Here is a 17,128-nt window from a genome sequence, read left to right on the forward strand (position 1 = left end):
TGAAATATCTGAAAATAACAAGAAAGCGTACTTATTTGCATGACAGGTAAACCAGGAATGCCCTGCCCTGCAAGGTGGTGAGTTCTTTGTTTCCAGAGGACTATAGCAGAAACTGGGTGGCCATCTCTCTGGAAGTCCCGCGCTGGATGGTGGTGTGGAGAAGCAGCTGAATTTTCCTTCCTTCCGACTCAGGATTCTGTGTCGGATCCCGGGGGCACTCTTGCCGTTAGACAGAGGAACGATTTATTCCGTTCTCTTCTGCCAAGAAGCAGCTGACACGGTTGAACTCTGTGAGTTCGTTCAAGATATCAAGACTCACAGAACCTTCGGACATCATGTCTGAGAAGCACTGAGGATACGGGACAGAAAATGTCAAAATCATTATAATGCAGATGTCAACAAATGTCAAGATCATCACGCTAATAAATGAGCTGGGGATTTTATAATGATTTGATAGGAGTTCGTGAAGCAGTGCTTACCAGTTTCTGACATGTCTCCAGGAGATGTCTGTGTCAGCACTAGAACATACGTGGTAATATATTTGGCCAGCGCAGCTCATAATGCACTCGTTCACTTATTCGTGCGTTCAGTGGCTTGGCTCACTCAGCTATTCGTTCACGTGTGCAACACGTACGAAGCGCTTCCTATGTGCCAGGGCGTGTGTAAGACACAGAGAGGCCTTCCTGTTCCCAGGAAGTGTGACTGAGTCGTCAAGGGCATATATAATATGATAGGAGCCGTGCTCTGGTTGAGATTTCCACCAAGAGGCGGCATCTGACTCTCTGGCCCGGGCGGCGTTCAGAAAGGGTCTGCAGGTTTGTGTCGAGTCGCGAGGATGACTGGCGGAGGCACGGAGGGGCAGTGACTTTTTAGAGGCGTCAGCAGAGTGTGGGATAGCTCAGAAGAAACTCTGAGGCAGGGGGAAGGGTGGAGGATGAGGCTGGGCAGGGAGTCAGCTAATGAGCGGCTTTGTATATTACATGGAGAGTTTGGATTTTTCCCGTAGCAGCAGGAAGGCGCTGATGAATTTTAAGCAGGCAGTGATCAGCCTGGTGTGCCTCACACCCTGGCTTAGTCTCCCTCTGAGGACTGGGTTAGGAGTTGACTGCAATAACTCGAGGACTTGGGCTTGAATCCAGGGATGCAGAGGAGGAACAGGGTCAAGAGATATGCAAGAGCGAGTCCCGAGAGTCGTTGGAGCAACGAATTAGAAATAATATGCGTATGCGATGGGGCGCCTGGGTGGCTCAGTCAGTTCAGCGTCTGACTCTTGATCTCGGCTCATGTCTTGATCGCGTGGTAGTGACTTCAAGCCCCACGTTGGGCTCCATTCTGGACGTGAAGCCTACTTAAAAAAAAATATATATATTTATATATATATAACACAGATACGATTAGCATATTTGTTTCACGTAAGTATTGTATACTGATAACTGAAATGCTTAGTACAGTATAGTGCTTTGCGTCCAAAGGACATTTGTCGGTCTGAGTAATTGTCACTAATATTTGTGTCCCAGATGGTACTCTCCTCTCTCTCTCTCTTTTGACAATGTTTCCGGGCTAGCTTTTCCATTCCGCTCATGGGCCTGTCATTTCTTGTTCCGTTGTCTCGCTGTCTTAATTATTAGAGATCTTCCGTGTGTTTTAAGCCCCTCCGTGGCCCCCGCTTCATGCATTTCTGAGGGGTGGTCCCTGTTGAGAAGTTGGCCGGGAATATGCCTGGAATTATTGCTTCCTATGAAGTTTATGGCTGCAACGTCCCGATTGTAAGGTTTACAACTTCCAAATGCCGTAGCATCGCAGAGGAGCTCCCTGAGACTCCGTGACCTTCAGGAGGCACCGAGCCTCTGCAGAGACCCCCTCGCATGCGCTCACCCAACTGGGCCGCGTGGCACCGTTGGCTGGCGTGTGTGTGCGTGTGAACGGTCACGCACGTGCCGTGGATGTTGGGGAGCTTTACGAGTTGACAAGGCACCAGACCGTATTTCGCTGCAGACTCCATCTGTCCTGGAGTTTGTGTGTCTGTTGTGAGTGCAGTATCCCTACTTCTGGAAGAATAATGCTGGTTACCTGTCAACTCATGAGTTTAAGCTGTAACCCTGGAGAAAATTATGTCCTCCGTCGTACGGGGGGAGGTAGGAAGGCAGCTCGGACTCGATTTACAGCCGTGGCTCTTTATTTTTGCTGCCACCATGGAGCCTTTGTGGCTTGGGCCTAACCGAAGACGGACGTGGGCCGAGCGATTGAGTTTTTCCGAGCGGTCGTCGGGTCTCTGCAACTCCGGATCCCCGGGCTCCGTGCGAGATGGGCAAGGCTTGTCTGTCATCCACAAGTTAGGTGTTGACCCAAGTGCACTAGAAGGGAATTTCTCAAATTTCAAAAGTCGGGGTTATTTTTATGGCTTAATGTTTGGAAGATGGGATGACTATCCAATATTTAGAGGCTCGCTTCCCAGTGGATATGTAGAATTTCCTCCCAGTGACCCTGCCACTTGAATTCTTACTGCTTTTATTTGCTAACTTAATATGGGATAGGGCCACCCCTCCCACTTTTCTTCTTAAAACACAAAAAATCTAAGTTTTCTTACCTCTGTGTTCTGCTGGGGTAATTTTGGAGTTTCCGTTCCCTCTACATTAAAGGGGAGAAATTTATGTCTTCACGGCATCGCACCTTCTAATTCAAAAGCACGTCTCTCTGCCAAGTTAGATATGTCTCGTTTTATTCCCTTTATTAGAATTTTATAATTTTCTCCCTATTGGTTACAGTTATTTCCAGATGTATGGTCATATTTGTCGTTTTAATAAATATCATTCTTTTTACATGATATATTCTAGTGGGTTATCGCTAGAATGCGAGACACCGGGAGCTCATGGCTCATGGCTATCCACATGGCTCCAGCTCAGGGGTCCCGACTGAGGAGGGAAATTGCCTCCTGCCCCCTTTCTTCTCTGCCCTGGAGGTGCCTACTTCCCGGGCGTGCCAGTCTTCAAGGGCACCAGGGCCCTTTTCCACGGCCAACCCGATGGCCTTTCTCAGGCTCGACTTCCCTGTGACATTCATCAGCGTGGACTCTCTTTTTTTGTTTTTAATGTTTATTTATTCTTGAGAGAAAGAGAGCGTGAGCAAGGGAGGGGCAGAGAGAGAGGGGGACACAGAGTCCGAAGGAGGCTGCAGACTCTGAGCTGTCAGCACAGAGCTCAACGTGGGGCTCGAACCCACGGTCCGCGAGATCAAGACCTGAGCCGAAGTCGGATGCTTAACCGACTGAGCCACCCAGGTGCCCCTGTAATAAGTAGCTTTAATTATTCTTCTCTTAGTAGACGTTATCTCATGGACACGTAGTTACGTTCTTTCTTGACATCAACTATTCACTTTATCACAAATGGCTCTGAGTTGAATCTCCAGATCTTTCTCTACTCATCCGTATACTCGACAGTTTTTAAGACCTCCCCGGGCGTCAGGCACTGGGGTGACTACATCCCTGCCCTTCAGGGGAGTGCCAAGATGTGGCACCGCGGGAGATGCCACCCCCCGGGGATAGGTGGGAGGCTCTATCTGTCCGTATCCCAGCAGGAAACAGATGGCACACCCAGAAGAGGGGATTGAAGAGAGTTTAGCAAAATATTTACCAAGTTTCAGAGATCCACAAGATTGACAAGGGATGCTGACTCACCTAGGGATCGCCACAGAGGAGGAAGCTGTTGGCCTGCCAAACGCTGCAGGGGGGGAGAGGAGGGAGCGGTTCACAGAACACAGGGTTAGCTATAACCCCGGGGGTAACCCTAGGACAGGGCTGCCCTGTAGCAATAGCGGCATAGAGAAAGCAGCCTCTATGCAACCACTGTCCCGTCGGGAGGGAGCTGGGGAGTACGTACCCCAACCTCTGTCTCTTTCCATCCATCGTGTTTGTTGGTGGACTCCATCCCAAAGCCATAGGGCAGGGGAATCCCTGATGCTGTCTCTGTCGGTCTGTCTCCCGGGATAGGAAGCAGGGAAAGAGGGTGGACGGTGGATCTGGAGAGAAACGTGAAGATTATTTGGTAGAAGTGCTGGGGGATGGTTGACCTCAACTGGCTCTTCCTCTCTTTATCTTTAGCTTGACTCTGCAGACTTCAGCTGAAATAACTCAGAAGGCAGGGCCCGGAGGAGGGAATGATGAGTCTTCCCAGGCCGAGTGCCAGGCAGCGACTCTATTCCCACCCCTCTGTCCCTGTTTTCTTCTTCTTCTCTTTGCTCATCGGAACTTCCGTGCCTACAAGCTCACTGTGGTCGGCGGCGGCCGTAACTGTTTCTGGCCAGATCGCAAAGGCACTTTCAGAAGAGAAGGTTCCCAGATGCACAGAGTCATCCCTCCTTGCTCCAGTGCTCACCTTTCCTGGCTAAGTGAGGACCAACTCAAGCCTTGTCGGTGATCTTGAATTCTTATTTATCTTTGCCACTGCGTTCCGGGGCCTGCTAAGTAGGCACACGAAAATGCCAGTGAAGATTTTTGCTGCTTTGTTGAACCTTTCTGGCAGATTAAATTGGGGGGAAAATGGGAGCGCACGGACCACAAAATATATAATTCGTAGTTGTCACACTGCACCGTGAAAAATGATCTTTTTTGAGGCTGCTAAGTGGGTGCCTTTCACAATGGAAGGAAATAAAGCCACAGAAAGGGGGGGAAAAAGACTTCACCGGGAAGTGTCGTTCCCTTTGTGTTCTTGGTGGGATTAACATGCATTCCTAGTCTTAATTCCTATGCCATTTCAAAAATGAATTCCTTCCCTGGCCCTTCTGCCTGTTTGGGAAAGGCTGGCCATGGACGATGCGGGGCAAACACAGCTGGGATGCGTTTTAGCTCGGAGGTGGCATTTAATGGACAAAAGAAATGCTTTATCATCAGGGGAAGAAAAAGATGCACCAACCAAACCACCCGGATGACGTAAGAGGAAGAATCAGATGTTTTCCATTGAAGCTGCTCGGTTAGATTGAAGGTCAGTCGTGCCCCATTCCGGTCATCTCCTTCCTTGACCCTTGGGCTCCGTGCTGGCAGGAAAAGCCATGAAAGGCTGAGCTGGTGGCCTAGTGAGAAGAAGGGAAAATCCAGGGTGAATGGGCAAAAGTGCACAAAACAAGGAGGAAAAAAAAAACACCTCCCCTGTCAGTAGTCCCTTCATCATCTTTTTTATTATGCATGACGTCATCTGTTATATACATCACGTATACGTCAGGTAATAATTCTGTAATGTCACTTCCCAGTGGGGCGTTACCAGGCCCTCTGAGGCCCTTTGTGTGCGTTACCCAGTGAGGACCCCGTCTCTTTTTTGCGGTTGTTTCCAGTTTCACGAAATAAATTTACAGCTTTGAACTGTGTTTTGATTAGCTTTTGAAACCTTGGAATTCTATGCGTTTTTAAAATTTATTTTTAATTCCCATTTTTTCTAACATTTATTTACTTCTGAGAGAGAGAGAGAGAGCATGGTTAGTAGGGGCAGAGAGAGAGGGAGACAGAGGATCCGAAGCAAGCTCCTCTCTGTGAGCGCAGAGCCGATGCGGGGGCTCAAACTCACGAACCGTGAGACCGGTGACCCAAGCTGCTGTCGGACGCTCCACTGACGGAGCCACCCAGGAGCCCCCATAGGCATTTTTCCTGTTTGCTTTTCACTTGCTTTTCACTGTGTCTGAGATTCATCTATTTATCCGTGCATTTTCATAGCTGTACGGTATTCCTTTTAATGAGTTCCTGCCATTACTTTGTCACCATCATGCTTTCCCATGGTGGGTTGTTTCTTCCCAAAGAATTTCCTGGATGGAACATTCGTGTGTGTGTGTTGGAGGCTCCATTACTTTTGGAAGGTCAAATAATTAATCCTTCAGATATTCCATTTCTTCACCTGTCAAGGGATCCTGGTAACACCAACCTTGCCTGGTTAATGCAGAAATGGATGTAAAACCATTGCAAATATTAAAGTCAAAGCAGTGATCGTTAATAGGTGGAGGGAGGGTGGTCGAATGGATCTATGGAGACAAGCAAGCGGCTTAATGACGTGGTTCGTACTGGGATCTTTCTCCATTCCATTAAGTCTGGGTTCCTTGAAGTCTTGAACTTGGAGTGTACCTTCAGTGAGGGAGCATATAGAGTGGTGAAGATATAAGTTTTGAAGGATGCAATTCCTCCTCTAGATATCGTGAAGTTCCTGAGCATCATCTGTCTTTCTCCTTCTGGCTGCTTGATAGCTGCCCCCAGCCTTTCCCCCCCTGCCCTCTGTCGCGGCTGTGGGTCCTATCATGCTGGCGGCCTCCAGGTTCATATCTTGGGTTTGTCTGCCACCTGAACTTCCCTGGTCCTATGTTTCAGCTCCACACGGGACATCTGAGTCTATCTGAATGTCCCTCGGGTGCCCCAGAGACCGCAAACGCAGTACGGGGCTCATCTTTGTGAGTGGTGTTACCGCCCGGTTCCTGCACCGGAAGCCGGGCTCACTCACTCCTTCCCACACTTTCCCGCGCTAACACTTGCTGTCTCCTGCCCTGTGATGGGATCTCTTAAATATCTCCCAAATCTTTCCTCTCCTTTTGATCGCTGTCACCGCTGTCGTAAAACGAGGTCCCCGGCGTCTCTGGTCTGCTGCTGCAAGAGCCCTGGAACTGGTCTCCTTCTTTGTCGCAGAGGCCGGGTTTTGCTTTCCTTGAATCTCTAACTGTATCCAGAAGCCCGGTCTGCGTTCCATTACCAACTGTGGAACTTTGACAAAGTTCCTACATTCTCAGACTCAGTGACCTCCTTTGTCAAACAGAGATCTAAATAATACCTTCCTCATGCAGTTGTCTAGAGATTGTGGTACAGTACATGTAAAAGCACTTAGCAGGGCGCCCAGCACGCGGAAAATGCCCCTCTGTCCATGGTAGCTGCCCCTACTGCTCGTGACTGGGGTCTGTCCTTGTGCGATCCACCTTCTAGGAGAAGTTTGTAAGTTATGCCTTAGTCTTGTTACTTAGCTTTTCTATGCTTTAGGCCCCGTCACTTATAGATAAGAATCTAACCTCAAGGGAATAAAGGCCACTAAATGACTTTTGTGGGCTCTAGGTACTTTGGCCTTTGTGAGTTTCTTCCTCCATTAAAAATGGTATCAGAAATTCTATTTTACAACTATGTTGTTTTGATTTTAAAAGAAATTTAAACATTTTCCTGGGCCCCTAAAAGTGACTCTAGGCTCTGTGTCTACTGTGATGAATAGATAAATCTTCTGTGAAGGGTACATGTGCCTTCTATCTATCTATCATCTATCTATCTATCTATCTATCTATCTATCTATCTATCCATCCGTTTATCCATCCATCCATCCATCCATCTATCCATCCATCCATCCATCCATCCATCCATCCGTCTATCTATCTATTCATCTATCTATCTATCTATCTCTCAGTTGACTGAGTGATCAATCGATCGATCCATCCATCCATTATCTATCCTGATCTAGTCTTGCTGAAATTACTCCCCCCACCTTTTCTTTTCTTTTAGTTTTTCCCTTTCCCCTCCCTCTGCCACTCTCTCCCCCTCTTCCGTTTCTTCCTTCCTTCCTCTTTCCCTCCTTTCCTCTCTCCATGCCTCCCTTCCACTTTTTCCTTCCTTCCTTGCTGTCTTTCTTTTGTGTGCGTGCAGTCATTTATTTCTGTTCTTTTGTTTATTATTGCTTTCTTTGGGTTGCCTCTATTTTCCTAACTCCTCAGGTTAGATGCTTACCACATTAATTATCAGTCTACCCCCCCCAATATATGCATTTAAGGTTATATAGTTCTTTCCAAGTATTGCTTTAGCACTATCCTACAAGTTTTTTAAAATATTTTTTAATGTTTATTTATTTTTGAGAGAGACAAACAGAGCGTGAGTGGGGAAGGAGCAGAGAGAGAGAGAGGGAGATACAGAATCCGAAGCAGGCTCCGGGCTCTGAGCTGTCAGCACAGAGCTGACACAGGGCTCAAACTCAAGAACCGCGAGATCGTGACCTGAGCTGAAGTCGGACGCTCAACCGACTGACCCACCCTGTTGTCCCCGGTTGTTTTTTGATATTCATTGCATTAGTTTCGTGACGTTGCTATAACAAGTGACTGCAATCTCGGTGGCCTAAAAACCACAGAAATTTCCTCTCTCATACTCTTGGAGGCCAGAAGTTTGATATCAAGGTGTTGGCCAGCCCTCTGAATCCTTCTTTGCTTCTCCCTAGCTTCTGGGAGTTGCTAGCAATCCTTGACATTCCCTGGCTTACATTTGCATCCTCCAATATCTGCATCTTTTGTCAGATGGCCTTCTTCCCTCTGTGTCTGTATCTCTCTTCTCTTGAGGATACCAGGGGTCTTAGTGTGTTGACACATGCAGTGTCCCTATTTCCAAATAAAGTCATATTCACCGTTCAGGGGTCCACTACTCAACCCAGCACCTCCATAGTTAAAAATGATGAAACGTTTAAGGCGTACAAAAGGTCTCATATCTCATGCGGGTTAGAGCTCTACAAGACATCTTTAGTTAGTGAGCAGTCCATCCTTCTCTCGATCTCAGCAGGTACAGCCTCAGCTCTGATTGTGACTTCCCTCCGGGAGTTCGCTTTTCTTTCCTGCAAGCTCAGCGATGCATCTACAATATTCTTTAAATTTTTTTTTCACGTTTTATTTCTTTTTGAGAGAGACAGAGACAGAGCGTGAGCGGGGGAGGGGCAGAGAGAGAGGGAGACACAGACTCCGAAGCAGGCTCCAGGCTCCGAGCTGTCAGCACAGAGGCCGACGCGGGGCTCGAACTCGCGAATCGCGAGATCATGACCTGAGCTGAAGTTGGATGCCTAACCGACAGAGCCACCCAGGCGCCCCACATCTAAAATATTCTTAAAAGGGTTTTATTCGGCATTTCTAGGTATATTACGGGAGACTTTTCATGTTGTTTTAGCCTTCCATCTTGTTGGAAACAGAATTACCTATCACAGAGTGGGTTTTCTCTTACAGCTTTATTGAGATGTTTTTCGCATACCGTATCTTTCATCCACTTAAAAGGTGTACAGTTTTGTGGCTTCTAGAATATTCTCAAGTGTACACAAATATCACCACAATCTAACTCCAGAACGTTATCCCCACCCAAAAAGACAGCCCACGTGCCTTAGCAGTCACTCCCCGTTTCCTACCGCAACGCCCTCAGCCTGAAACAGATATTTATCTACTTTCTGTCTCTGGAGATTTGCCTATTCTGTACATTTCATATGGACAGAATCATACCTACATAGGTCGTTCCTGACCAGCATTGTTTACTTGGCATAATGTTTTCAAAGTTCATCCGTGTTGTAGTGTGCATCGCTATTTCCTTCCTTTTTTATTGCTTAATAGTATCTCATGGTGTGGTTCTGCATTTTGGGTGTTCATGCATCCGTCGATAGACATGGAGCTAATATGAATAATGCCCCTAGGAACGTTTCCGTCCAAGTTTTTGCGTGGGCGGGTCTTTCCATTTTTCTTCGGTCCGTACCCAGGAATTGCTGGGTCACGTGGTAAAATGATGCTTTAGCATTTTGAAGAACTGCCCGACCGGTTTCCAGAGTAGCCGTGCCACCTCACATCCCTACTGGGAATGTTCTAGGATGAGTGAGTTTTAAACCCAGCACAGGTGTTCGTACTTGACGTGGGAAGCATTCTTAGAGATTTTCGAGCATTGTGAAGGTGAGGTTATTGGAACGTTAGTGGCACACAGATGGTGGAATGAGAATTCAAAGAGCGGGAAGTCCATGGGAAGTGTTGGAATGATCTAGTTCTCTGTTGATGGCCCCTCTGTTGGGATGATGGCAGGCAGGAAAGATGTCAGGGTGCCTGAAGATCATAGCAGACAGTGGAAAGGATTCTCAGGTAGAAAAATGATGTTCACCTGCGACCACGTCTGAGATGCTTGCTGGACCTCTGCTTTTTGACCTTGATCTCACAGAAAATACATTTCTGTTTTCAGAGAAGCAGGAAAGTCTTGCCATTACGCGACGGAGCCCCGTTCTGTGACCGGAGCAGATTTGTTGGCCTTTGACTGGTCTGGGGATGCCTTCCTGGGAGGTTCAAATCCTCCTCAGCTTTATGGGCCCGCCCAGCATGAAAGCTGAGGGCACGGTTGACATCTCTCCTCTGTGCTCTTCCTGCCAGAGGCAGCAATGGGATTCTTACGGATAAAGTGGTGTGTGTGTGTGTGTGTGTGTGCGTGTGCGTGTGTGTGTGCGCACGCATGCCCTCGAGCATGCCTGAGTGGTATGCTGAGTGGCTTGAATATTTGAAATGGCAAAAGGGAACGAGAGCCCTTAACAACAAAAGTTTTCTAGGCCTGAAGTAAAACCTCCCGTAACTCTTGGATTTCGAAATTGCCCATCAAGCTGTTGATCGTATAATGGAACAGTAGGTATAAAGCTGCCACCATTCTGGGAACTTCCAATTGCTCAGTGAGGCTTGTTACAGAGGCCTCCTACTCTGCTTGGCACAGTTATCACCCTTATGGGGTTTTTCTGTCTATGATTCGTTCTCAAACATTCTGTATTTCCGTTTGCCATTTAGATGAAATTTAAATAAAACCAGTAGGTAAAGAACTGTGTCAGGTTGTTACACACTTTAAACTCATGATAAAATCAATCCGTATGTCATTCTCTGTTCAAATGAAGCAAAAACACCTGCGGGGTTGGCCGTTCCCTGTTACTGGCTGTTCTCATTCTGTGTTGTACGCATATCTCGTGGAATATGGAGCCTTGTAATTGCCCCACGGAGAAAGGAAAGCCGGCCTGGCTGAGCCTCAGTGCTGTCCCATTGTGTGTGTCCTTCTTGGTCTGCGTTGCTCCCAGTTTAGATGATCTCTTCCCTTTTGTAGACCTCCATCCAGTCTGTTCCCCAAAGGAGGGAGAGGCTTCTTCTTGGGAATTAGACTCAACCCCAGAACTCCCAGTTGCCCTGAACTTCCTCTCAATATGAATGCGTTCAGGGCATAGTCCTGGATTGATAAATTGGGGACGTAAATTTCTCTGTGACAGGTAATGGTAGAATTTCCATCAAAGCCATAGCTCAGTTTGAGTGATGTGTCCTGATGTGGTGGTTTTCAAATAATTCTTTTTCCCTCCTTTTTCTAGGCTTATCCAAATCCCTTGGGCTCATCGAAGGTTACGGTGGACGGGGCAAAGGGGGCCTTCCCGCTACGCTTTCCCCGGCCGAAGAAGAAAAAGCCAAGGGACCCCATGAGAAGTATGGCTACAATTCCTACCTCAGTGAAAAAATTTCACTGGATCGTTCCATTCCGGATTATCGTCCCACCAAGTAAGTTCTGGTTGGGTCCTTCAGAACGACTTGCCATGTCATAGGGTTGGGTGTAGACCCGAGTCTGTGACATGTTCTCATGTTGTTTGTAACTAACAAAGGAGCTTTGATCTCACTCAGTCTCCTTCACAGTCAACAGACCAAGTACTGTTGACCATGAAATATGATCTAAATAAAGTATTTACATTTTTAAAGATAATTTATAATTATTGTTTGTTTACTTGTTTTTTTTTTTAATGTTTATTTTTGAGAGAGAGAGAGTGAGGACAGGTGGGAGGGGGTGGGGGCGGGGGACAGAGGATCCAAAGCGAGCTCCGCACTGACAGCAGAGGGCCCGATGATCTCACGAACCTCAAGATCGTGACCTGAGTTGAAGTCAGATGCTTAACCAACTGAGCCACCCGGGTGCCCCCAATAAAGTATTTACATTTTTATAAAAGGAACTGATAAATGTATAGGAAGGTCCTCAACCTTAAAACCTTCAGTTTTAAGTAAAAAACAAAAATCACCATGATTTCTACCTAGAGACTGCAATTTGTCAAATATTAGTATATTGCCTTTGAGTCCGCCTTCTATACAGATTTATGATTATGTGACATATTGTTTGTGTCCTTTTTTCACTTAATATTATTTCATGAGCACTCTCTGATGTTATTAATTATGCTTCATTATGATCCTCATTATTTCCATTTTCGGAAATTTGGTTTATTGTCAGTTTTCCATAAATACCAGTTTCATAAACAACAACTTGATGAATGTCTATGCACTCAAATCTTTATGTGTCGTGATTGGGTATTTATTTTCTGAATCCACACTTCTTAAAAGTATAATCCTTGTAGCATATCATAGGACTACGTTTGGAGACTGGTGATACATTTTGGGATCTTGTCCTCTAGAAAGTTTATGGCAATCCTCACTCCAGTTGGAGTAGTACCCGTCCCTTCCCAGACTGGGTACTCGCCTTTCAAAGACGCTTTGCCAAGCTGATGGGTGAGAAAGTATGTTCCATGATTGTTTCAACTTCTACTGTTTTGATTGAGTCTTACCTTTTAAACAAGTGGTTTGCATCTTGAATGTCTCTTGAAAGGCCTTTGTTCTGCGGGCTCAGATTCAGGAATCATTTGTTTTCTCCTTGGGAAATGGAGAAGAGGGGTTGGTCATAGAATCAAGATGCTGGAGGAAAACCTATTTTCTAGGCAGGCGTCCACGTTGGCTTAACGGGTTCTTTGTTTTCTGTTAGATTTGTAGTGTCTCCTTTTTCCCATTTAGAGTGTGTCTTTGCTTAGAGTAGATTATTCCTTTTTCAAATGGATTTTGTACAAATCAGTTAAGTATCCTGGTTACTGAGAGAAATAGATTCAAGATAAAGAAAATTATCTTAAATGGATTTAAAATTGCAGCATTAGCCGAGAAGCCTGTTAAATCTCTCTCTCTCTGCCTAATAAACATATATTCATTTTGAATCGCTAAGAAAACATACATCACCCCTGTTGGAAGCTATTTTGTGTTCCTGGACTTTTGCTCTCAAACACATCTGGCTGTTTTCATTTCCTGGTGCTCTCTGATTAGCCTTTCTTATTTGGATGTTGGCAAATAAACAGAGCAATGTGGGTTGGTTTTTTTTTTTTTCCCACTCCTTTGGAAATGAAAATGTTTCCAACGTGGAGCTTGCTGGAAGTGGGTCAGTTGAACAGATATTAGTGAGCACCTATTATGTGCCAGATGGTTTTCCCCATATTAGAGACAGAATATCGGCAAAGACACAGTCCTTGCCTACTTACTTCTTCTCTGGGGATGGAGGCAAACTTGTAGGCAGATTGATTTGGCACATTGTGGTCTGTGTGGTGTGTGTCAAGCCAGCGACGTACACAGCGTGATGCCTGAACTTCATCTCAACCCTCTCACCCCATGAAGGGTCAAAGGGAGAAAGATACGGATGGACCAGGCACCGGAACAACAGCAGAGTTGGGGGCACAAATAAAAACATGGCGTGCTCGGGGGGGTGGGTGGGGAATGCGTAGCTCAATCGCGCTCTGTTAACTTAGCATGATGTCCTGAACATACGACCTGCATCTGGCCCCTCCTGGAACTTTATTTACTAAGATGATCGGAAAGAACTGGAGAGGATGGTAATCTACAAGCGACAACAGAGCACATTAGGGGATGACGTCAAGGAAGAAACACCTACACAATTTTGGAAGATCGAAAGAGGAGGGGTGAGTGGTCACTGACAGAAAACTGGATGAGGCTGAGACCCCGCCTCCTGCATATGGTGTGGTGGGGTGGGAAGAGCTGAAGAATGCAGCCCAGTCACATCTCAGAACCCCAGAGACTCAGGCTTTGGAGGCCCTGGGTACTTCTGATGGCTGGGAGGTAGATTGGAAAACAGGGATTGCAGCTGTATCCCCCGATTCTTTCCCCCACACCACACAGCCAGGTTCTGCCCTTCCCTGCCTGGAAGAATATGGGAGATCTACTCTCCGGAAAAGGTGAACTCTGGCCTTGAACTCGTAAGATGTAGGCTAGGACAGAGGATAGGGCCGCATACCATTTAGGGACACCCTCAGCATCATTAATTGCCCCCCCACCCCCCCGCAGACTTTCACACCCCTGTAAATGAGTACAGTTTGAAGCATCTATTCCCAGGAAACCAGGCTAAGAAACCCTTCCCCAAATTTCTGAGTTCAGCTCAATTTTTAAAAAAAAAAAATTTAATGTTTATTTATTTTTGAGAAAGAGAGACACAGAGCACAAGCAGGGGAGGGGCAGACAGAGAGAGAGAGACACGGAATGTGAAGCAGGCTCCAGGCTCTGAGCTGTCAGCACAGAGCCCGATATGGGGCTCGAACCCAGGAACCGTGAGATCATGAGCTGACCTGACGTAAGGCACTTAACCGACTGAGCCACCCAGGCGCCCCAGAGTTCAGCTCACTTAGTAGTAAGGCGTGCCTGTTGTAAAGCTCCATTTGTCTACACATAGCTGTCTTAGTCTGAAATAAGAAAGGAGAGCCAGGATCCCTGGACATCTCTGGAGAGTCTCCGTTACAAAAGGCCTTAACAACAGCAACAACAATAGAAAAGGCGTCTGGAAGAGGAAGAGACTATAAACTTAAAAACTCGAATTGGTGGCTCAAATCATGGAATGTCTTGTTTTATTCACGGAACAAGACCTACTACTATGGTAAAGTAATAATTGGAGAATAACAGAGAAGCCTGGGAAGTTAAAAATAAGGTGGAAATAAATAATTCACTAAAAGAGTGGAAGATAGCATTGAGAAAAACTTCTGGCAGACCAGCCAGTTAGACATTAAATAATAGGAATATTGGAAAGAGAACAGAGAAAACAGAAGACAATGGTCAGATTAGGGGTACCTGGGTGGCTCAGTCAGTTAAGCATCTGACTTCAGCTCAGGTCATGATCTCACAGTTCATGAGTTCGAGCCCCCTGCATCAGGCTCCATGCTGACAGCTCAGAGCCTGGAGCCTGCTTGGAATTCTGTGTCTCCCTCTCTCTCTGCCCTTCCCCCCACTCATGCTCTTCTCTCCCTCTCTCTCTCTCTCTCTCTCTCTCTCTCAAACATAAACATTAAAAAAAAAAAAAAACAGAAGAAAATGGTCAGATTAATGATGTAGCATAATTTTCCAGGACTGTAGTTCATAAGCTTTCAGGTTAGGATGTCCCGCCCCATGTCTATGGAATCACTGAAAAGAAAAATTAAACCCACATCATGGCATGTGAATGTTTTTGCACAACTTCTTAGATCACCCCTCTGTTTTCTAGCTGGGATGCTGCCTGATTCATGAATGAATCATTTAATAAAGCCAGTGAGATCTTCAAATTAAAAAAATATGTAAATGTAAAATTTCAGAACAGCTTGGAGGAGGAGAGAGTCCTAAAAGCTTTCAGAGAGAAAATGTGGATCAAATAAATAGTTGGGATTGGATTTCACAGTAGCAACGCTGCACTCTAGGAGAGGAGTTGAAAACACTGCTTTCAACCTCAAATTCCGTGGTCAGCCATTGAATTCTTTGTGCCAAGAGTGAGCACAGAGTAAACGTATTGCATTTCTGTAGGGTCTCCGCAATTGCCCCCTTCCCTGCGTCTGTTTTCAGGAAGCTTCTCAAGGATATGCTCCAGTAAAACAAGGGAGTAAAGTAAGAAAGAGAATGGTGATAGTATTGAAGAGACAGGAGGGTACGAAAGGCAGATCCCGGGAAGCCGATGAAGGAATGTTCCAGAGTCACATTTCAGGGTGACAGCTGTGTAGCCGGCCAAGAGAGCAGGCATTCCACATCGGAACAGGAGGATGGAGGGCTGTAGGAGGTATGTCTCCAAGGGAGGCCAGGGGACAGAATTATTTGATTACCTGATGTTTTTGACTACATTAAGAATTATTATTATTGTTATTATTGCTATTATTGCTGAGGCAATCGACATACATTATATTAGTTTCAGGTGTGCAACATAATGACATGTGTATACATTGTGAATAGACTGCGGCAAGTCTGACCAGTGTAGTTAACGTCTGCACATCGGTAACAGGTTGTTTTTTCTTTTGAGATCTTCTGTCTCAGCAACTTTCACATGTGAACACAATATTACTAACGGTAGTCACCACGCTGTACATTACATCCCCAGGACCTATTTTATTCCTGGCAGTTTCTTCCTTTTGCCTCCTTTCACCCACCCCCCTGCCTCTGGCAACTACCAGTCTTTTCTGTCAATGAGCTTGTTTTCAGATTCCACATATATGTGAAATCACCCAGTGCTTGTCTTCCTCCAAATTATTTCACTTAGCCTAATGGGCCCTCCAGGTCCATCCGTGTTGTCACAAATGGCAAGATTTCATTCTTTTTCACGGCTGAATAGTAGTCGTGTGTGTGTGTGTGTGTGTGTGTGAGAGAGAGAGAGAGAGAGAGAGAGAGAGAGAGAGAGACATTTTCTTTATCCATTCATCCACTGATGGATGCGTACAGGGCTTCTGTATCTTGGCTCCTGTAAATAATACAGCAGGGAACATGGAGGTGAAGGTATCTTTTTGAATTCGTGTTTTCATTTCTTTTTTCGGATAAATATCCAAAAGTGGATTTGCTGGGTCTTATGGTAGTTCTATTCTTTATTTTTGTGAGGAAGCTCCGTGCTGTTTTCCACCAATTTACATTCCCGCCAACGGTGCATAGGGATTCCCTTTTCTCCACATTCTTGCCAAAACTTATTCTTGTCTTTTTGATATCAGCCACGTGTGAGGTATTATCTTGTGGTTTTGATTTGCATTTCCTTTGTGATGAGTGATGGGGAGCATCTTTCCATGTGCCTTTCGGCCCCCTGTATGCCTTCTTGGGAACAATGTCTGTTCAGCTTTTCTGCCCATTTTCTGATTGGATTGTTTATGGGTTTTTGTGCTATTGAGTTGTAGTACATTTCAACATTAATCCCTTCTCAGATATATGATTTGCAAATATCTTCTCCCATTTAATAGGTTGCCTTTTCATTTTGTGGGTGGTGTTTTGCTTTGTTTTGTTTTGGTTTTTGCTGAGCAGAAGCTTTTTAGTTTGATGTAGTCCCACGTGTTTATTTTTGTATTTCTTGTCTTTGCAAGATTTTTTTTTAACCATTCTTCTCAAAAGTTTGGGACTGAATTAGTGATAGAAACAGAAGGCAAAAAAAAAAAAAAAAACCAAACTTCTGACAAAGCAAAGCAATTGTTAGCCACGTGGCGGGGGGAGCAAGAGTTTCTTAAGAAAGGAACTTTAATTGTATACACTCTGGCTCAGCTGGGGACAATATAGTCACGCAAATGTAAACGCTGGATATTTACTTCCCCGCAAATTA

The 17,128-nt window shown here is 45.7% G+C and overlaps 1 protein-coding gene across 2 annotated transcripts in view; it reads left to right on the plus strand.

The window, feature by feature from the left end:
* Nucleotides 1–17,128, plus strand: part of GALNT17 (polypeptide N-acetylgalactosaminyltransferase 17) — a 444,835-nt gene that overhangs the window by 149,841 nt on the left and 277,866 nt on the right. For both annotated transcript variants that reach the window (XM_058710958.1, XM_058710959.1), the window contains exon 2: nt 11,112–11,295. In XM_058710958.1, the coding sequence (XP_058566941.1) occupies nt 11,112–11,295 (184 nt within the window). The remainder of the gene's footprint in view (nt 1–11,111; nt 11,296–17,128) is intronic.

Source organism: Neofelis nebulosa, chromosome 18 (assembly GCF_028018385.1).
Source record: "Neofelis nebulosa isolate mNeoNeb1 chromosome 18, mNeoNeb1.pri, whole genome shotgun sequence".
Taxonomy (NCBI): Eukaryota; Metazoa; Chordata; class Mammalia; order Carnivora; family Felidae; genus Neofelis; species Neofelis nebulosa.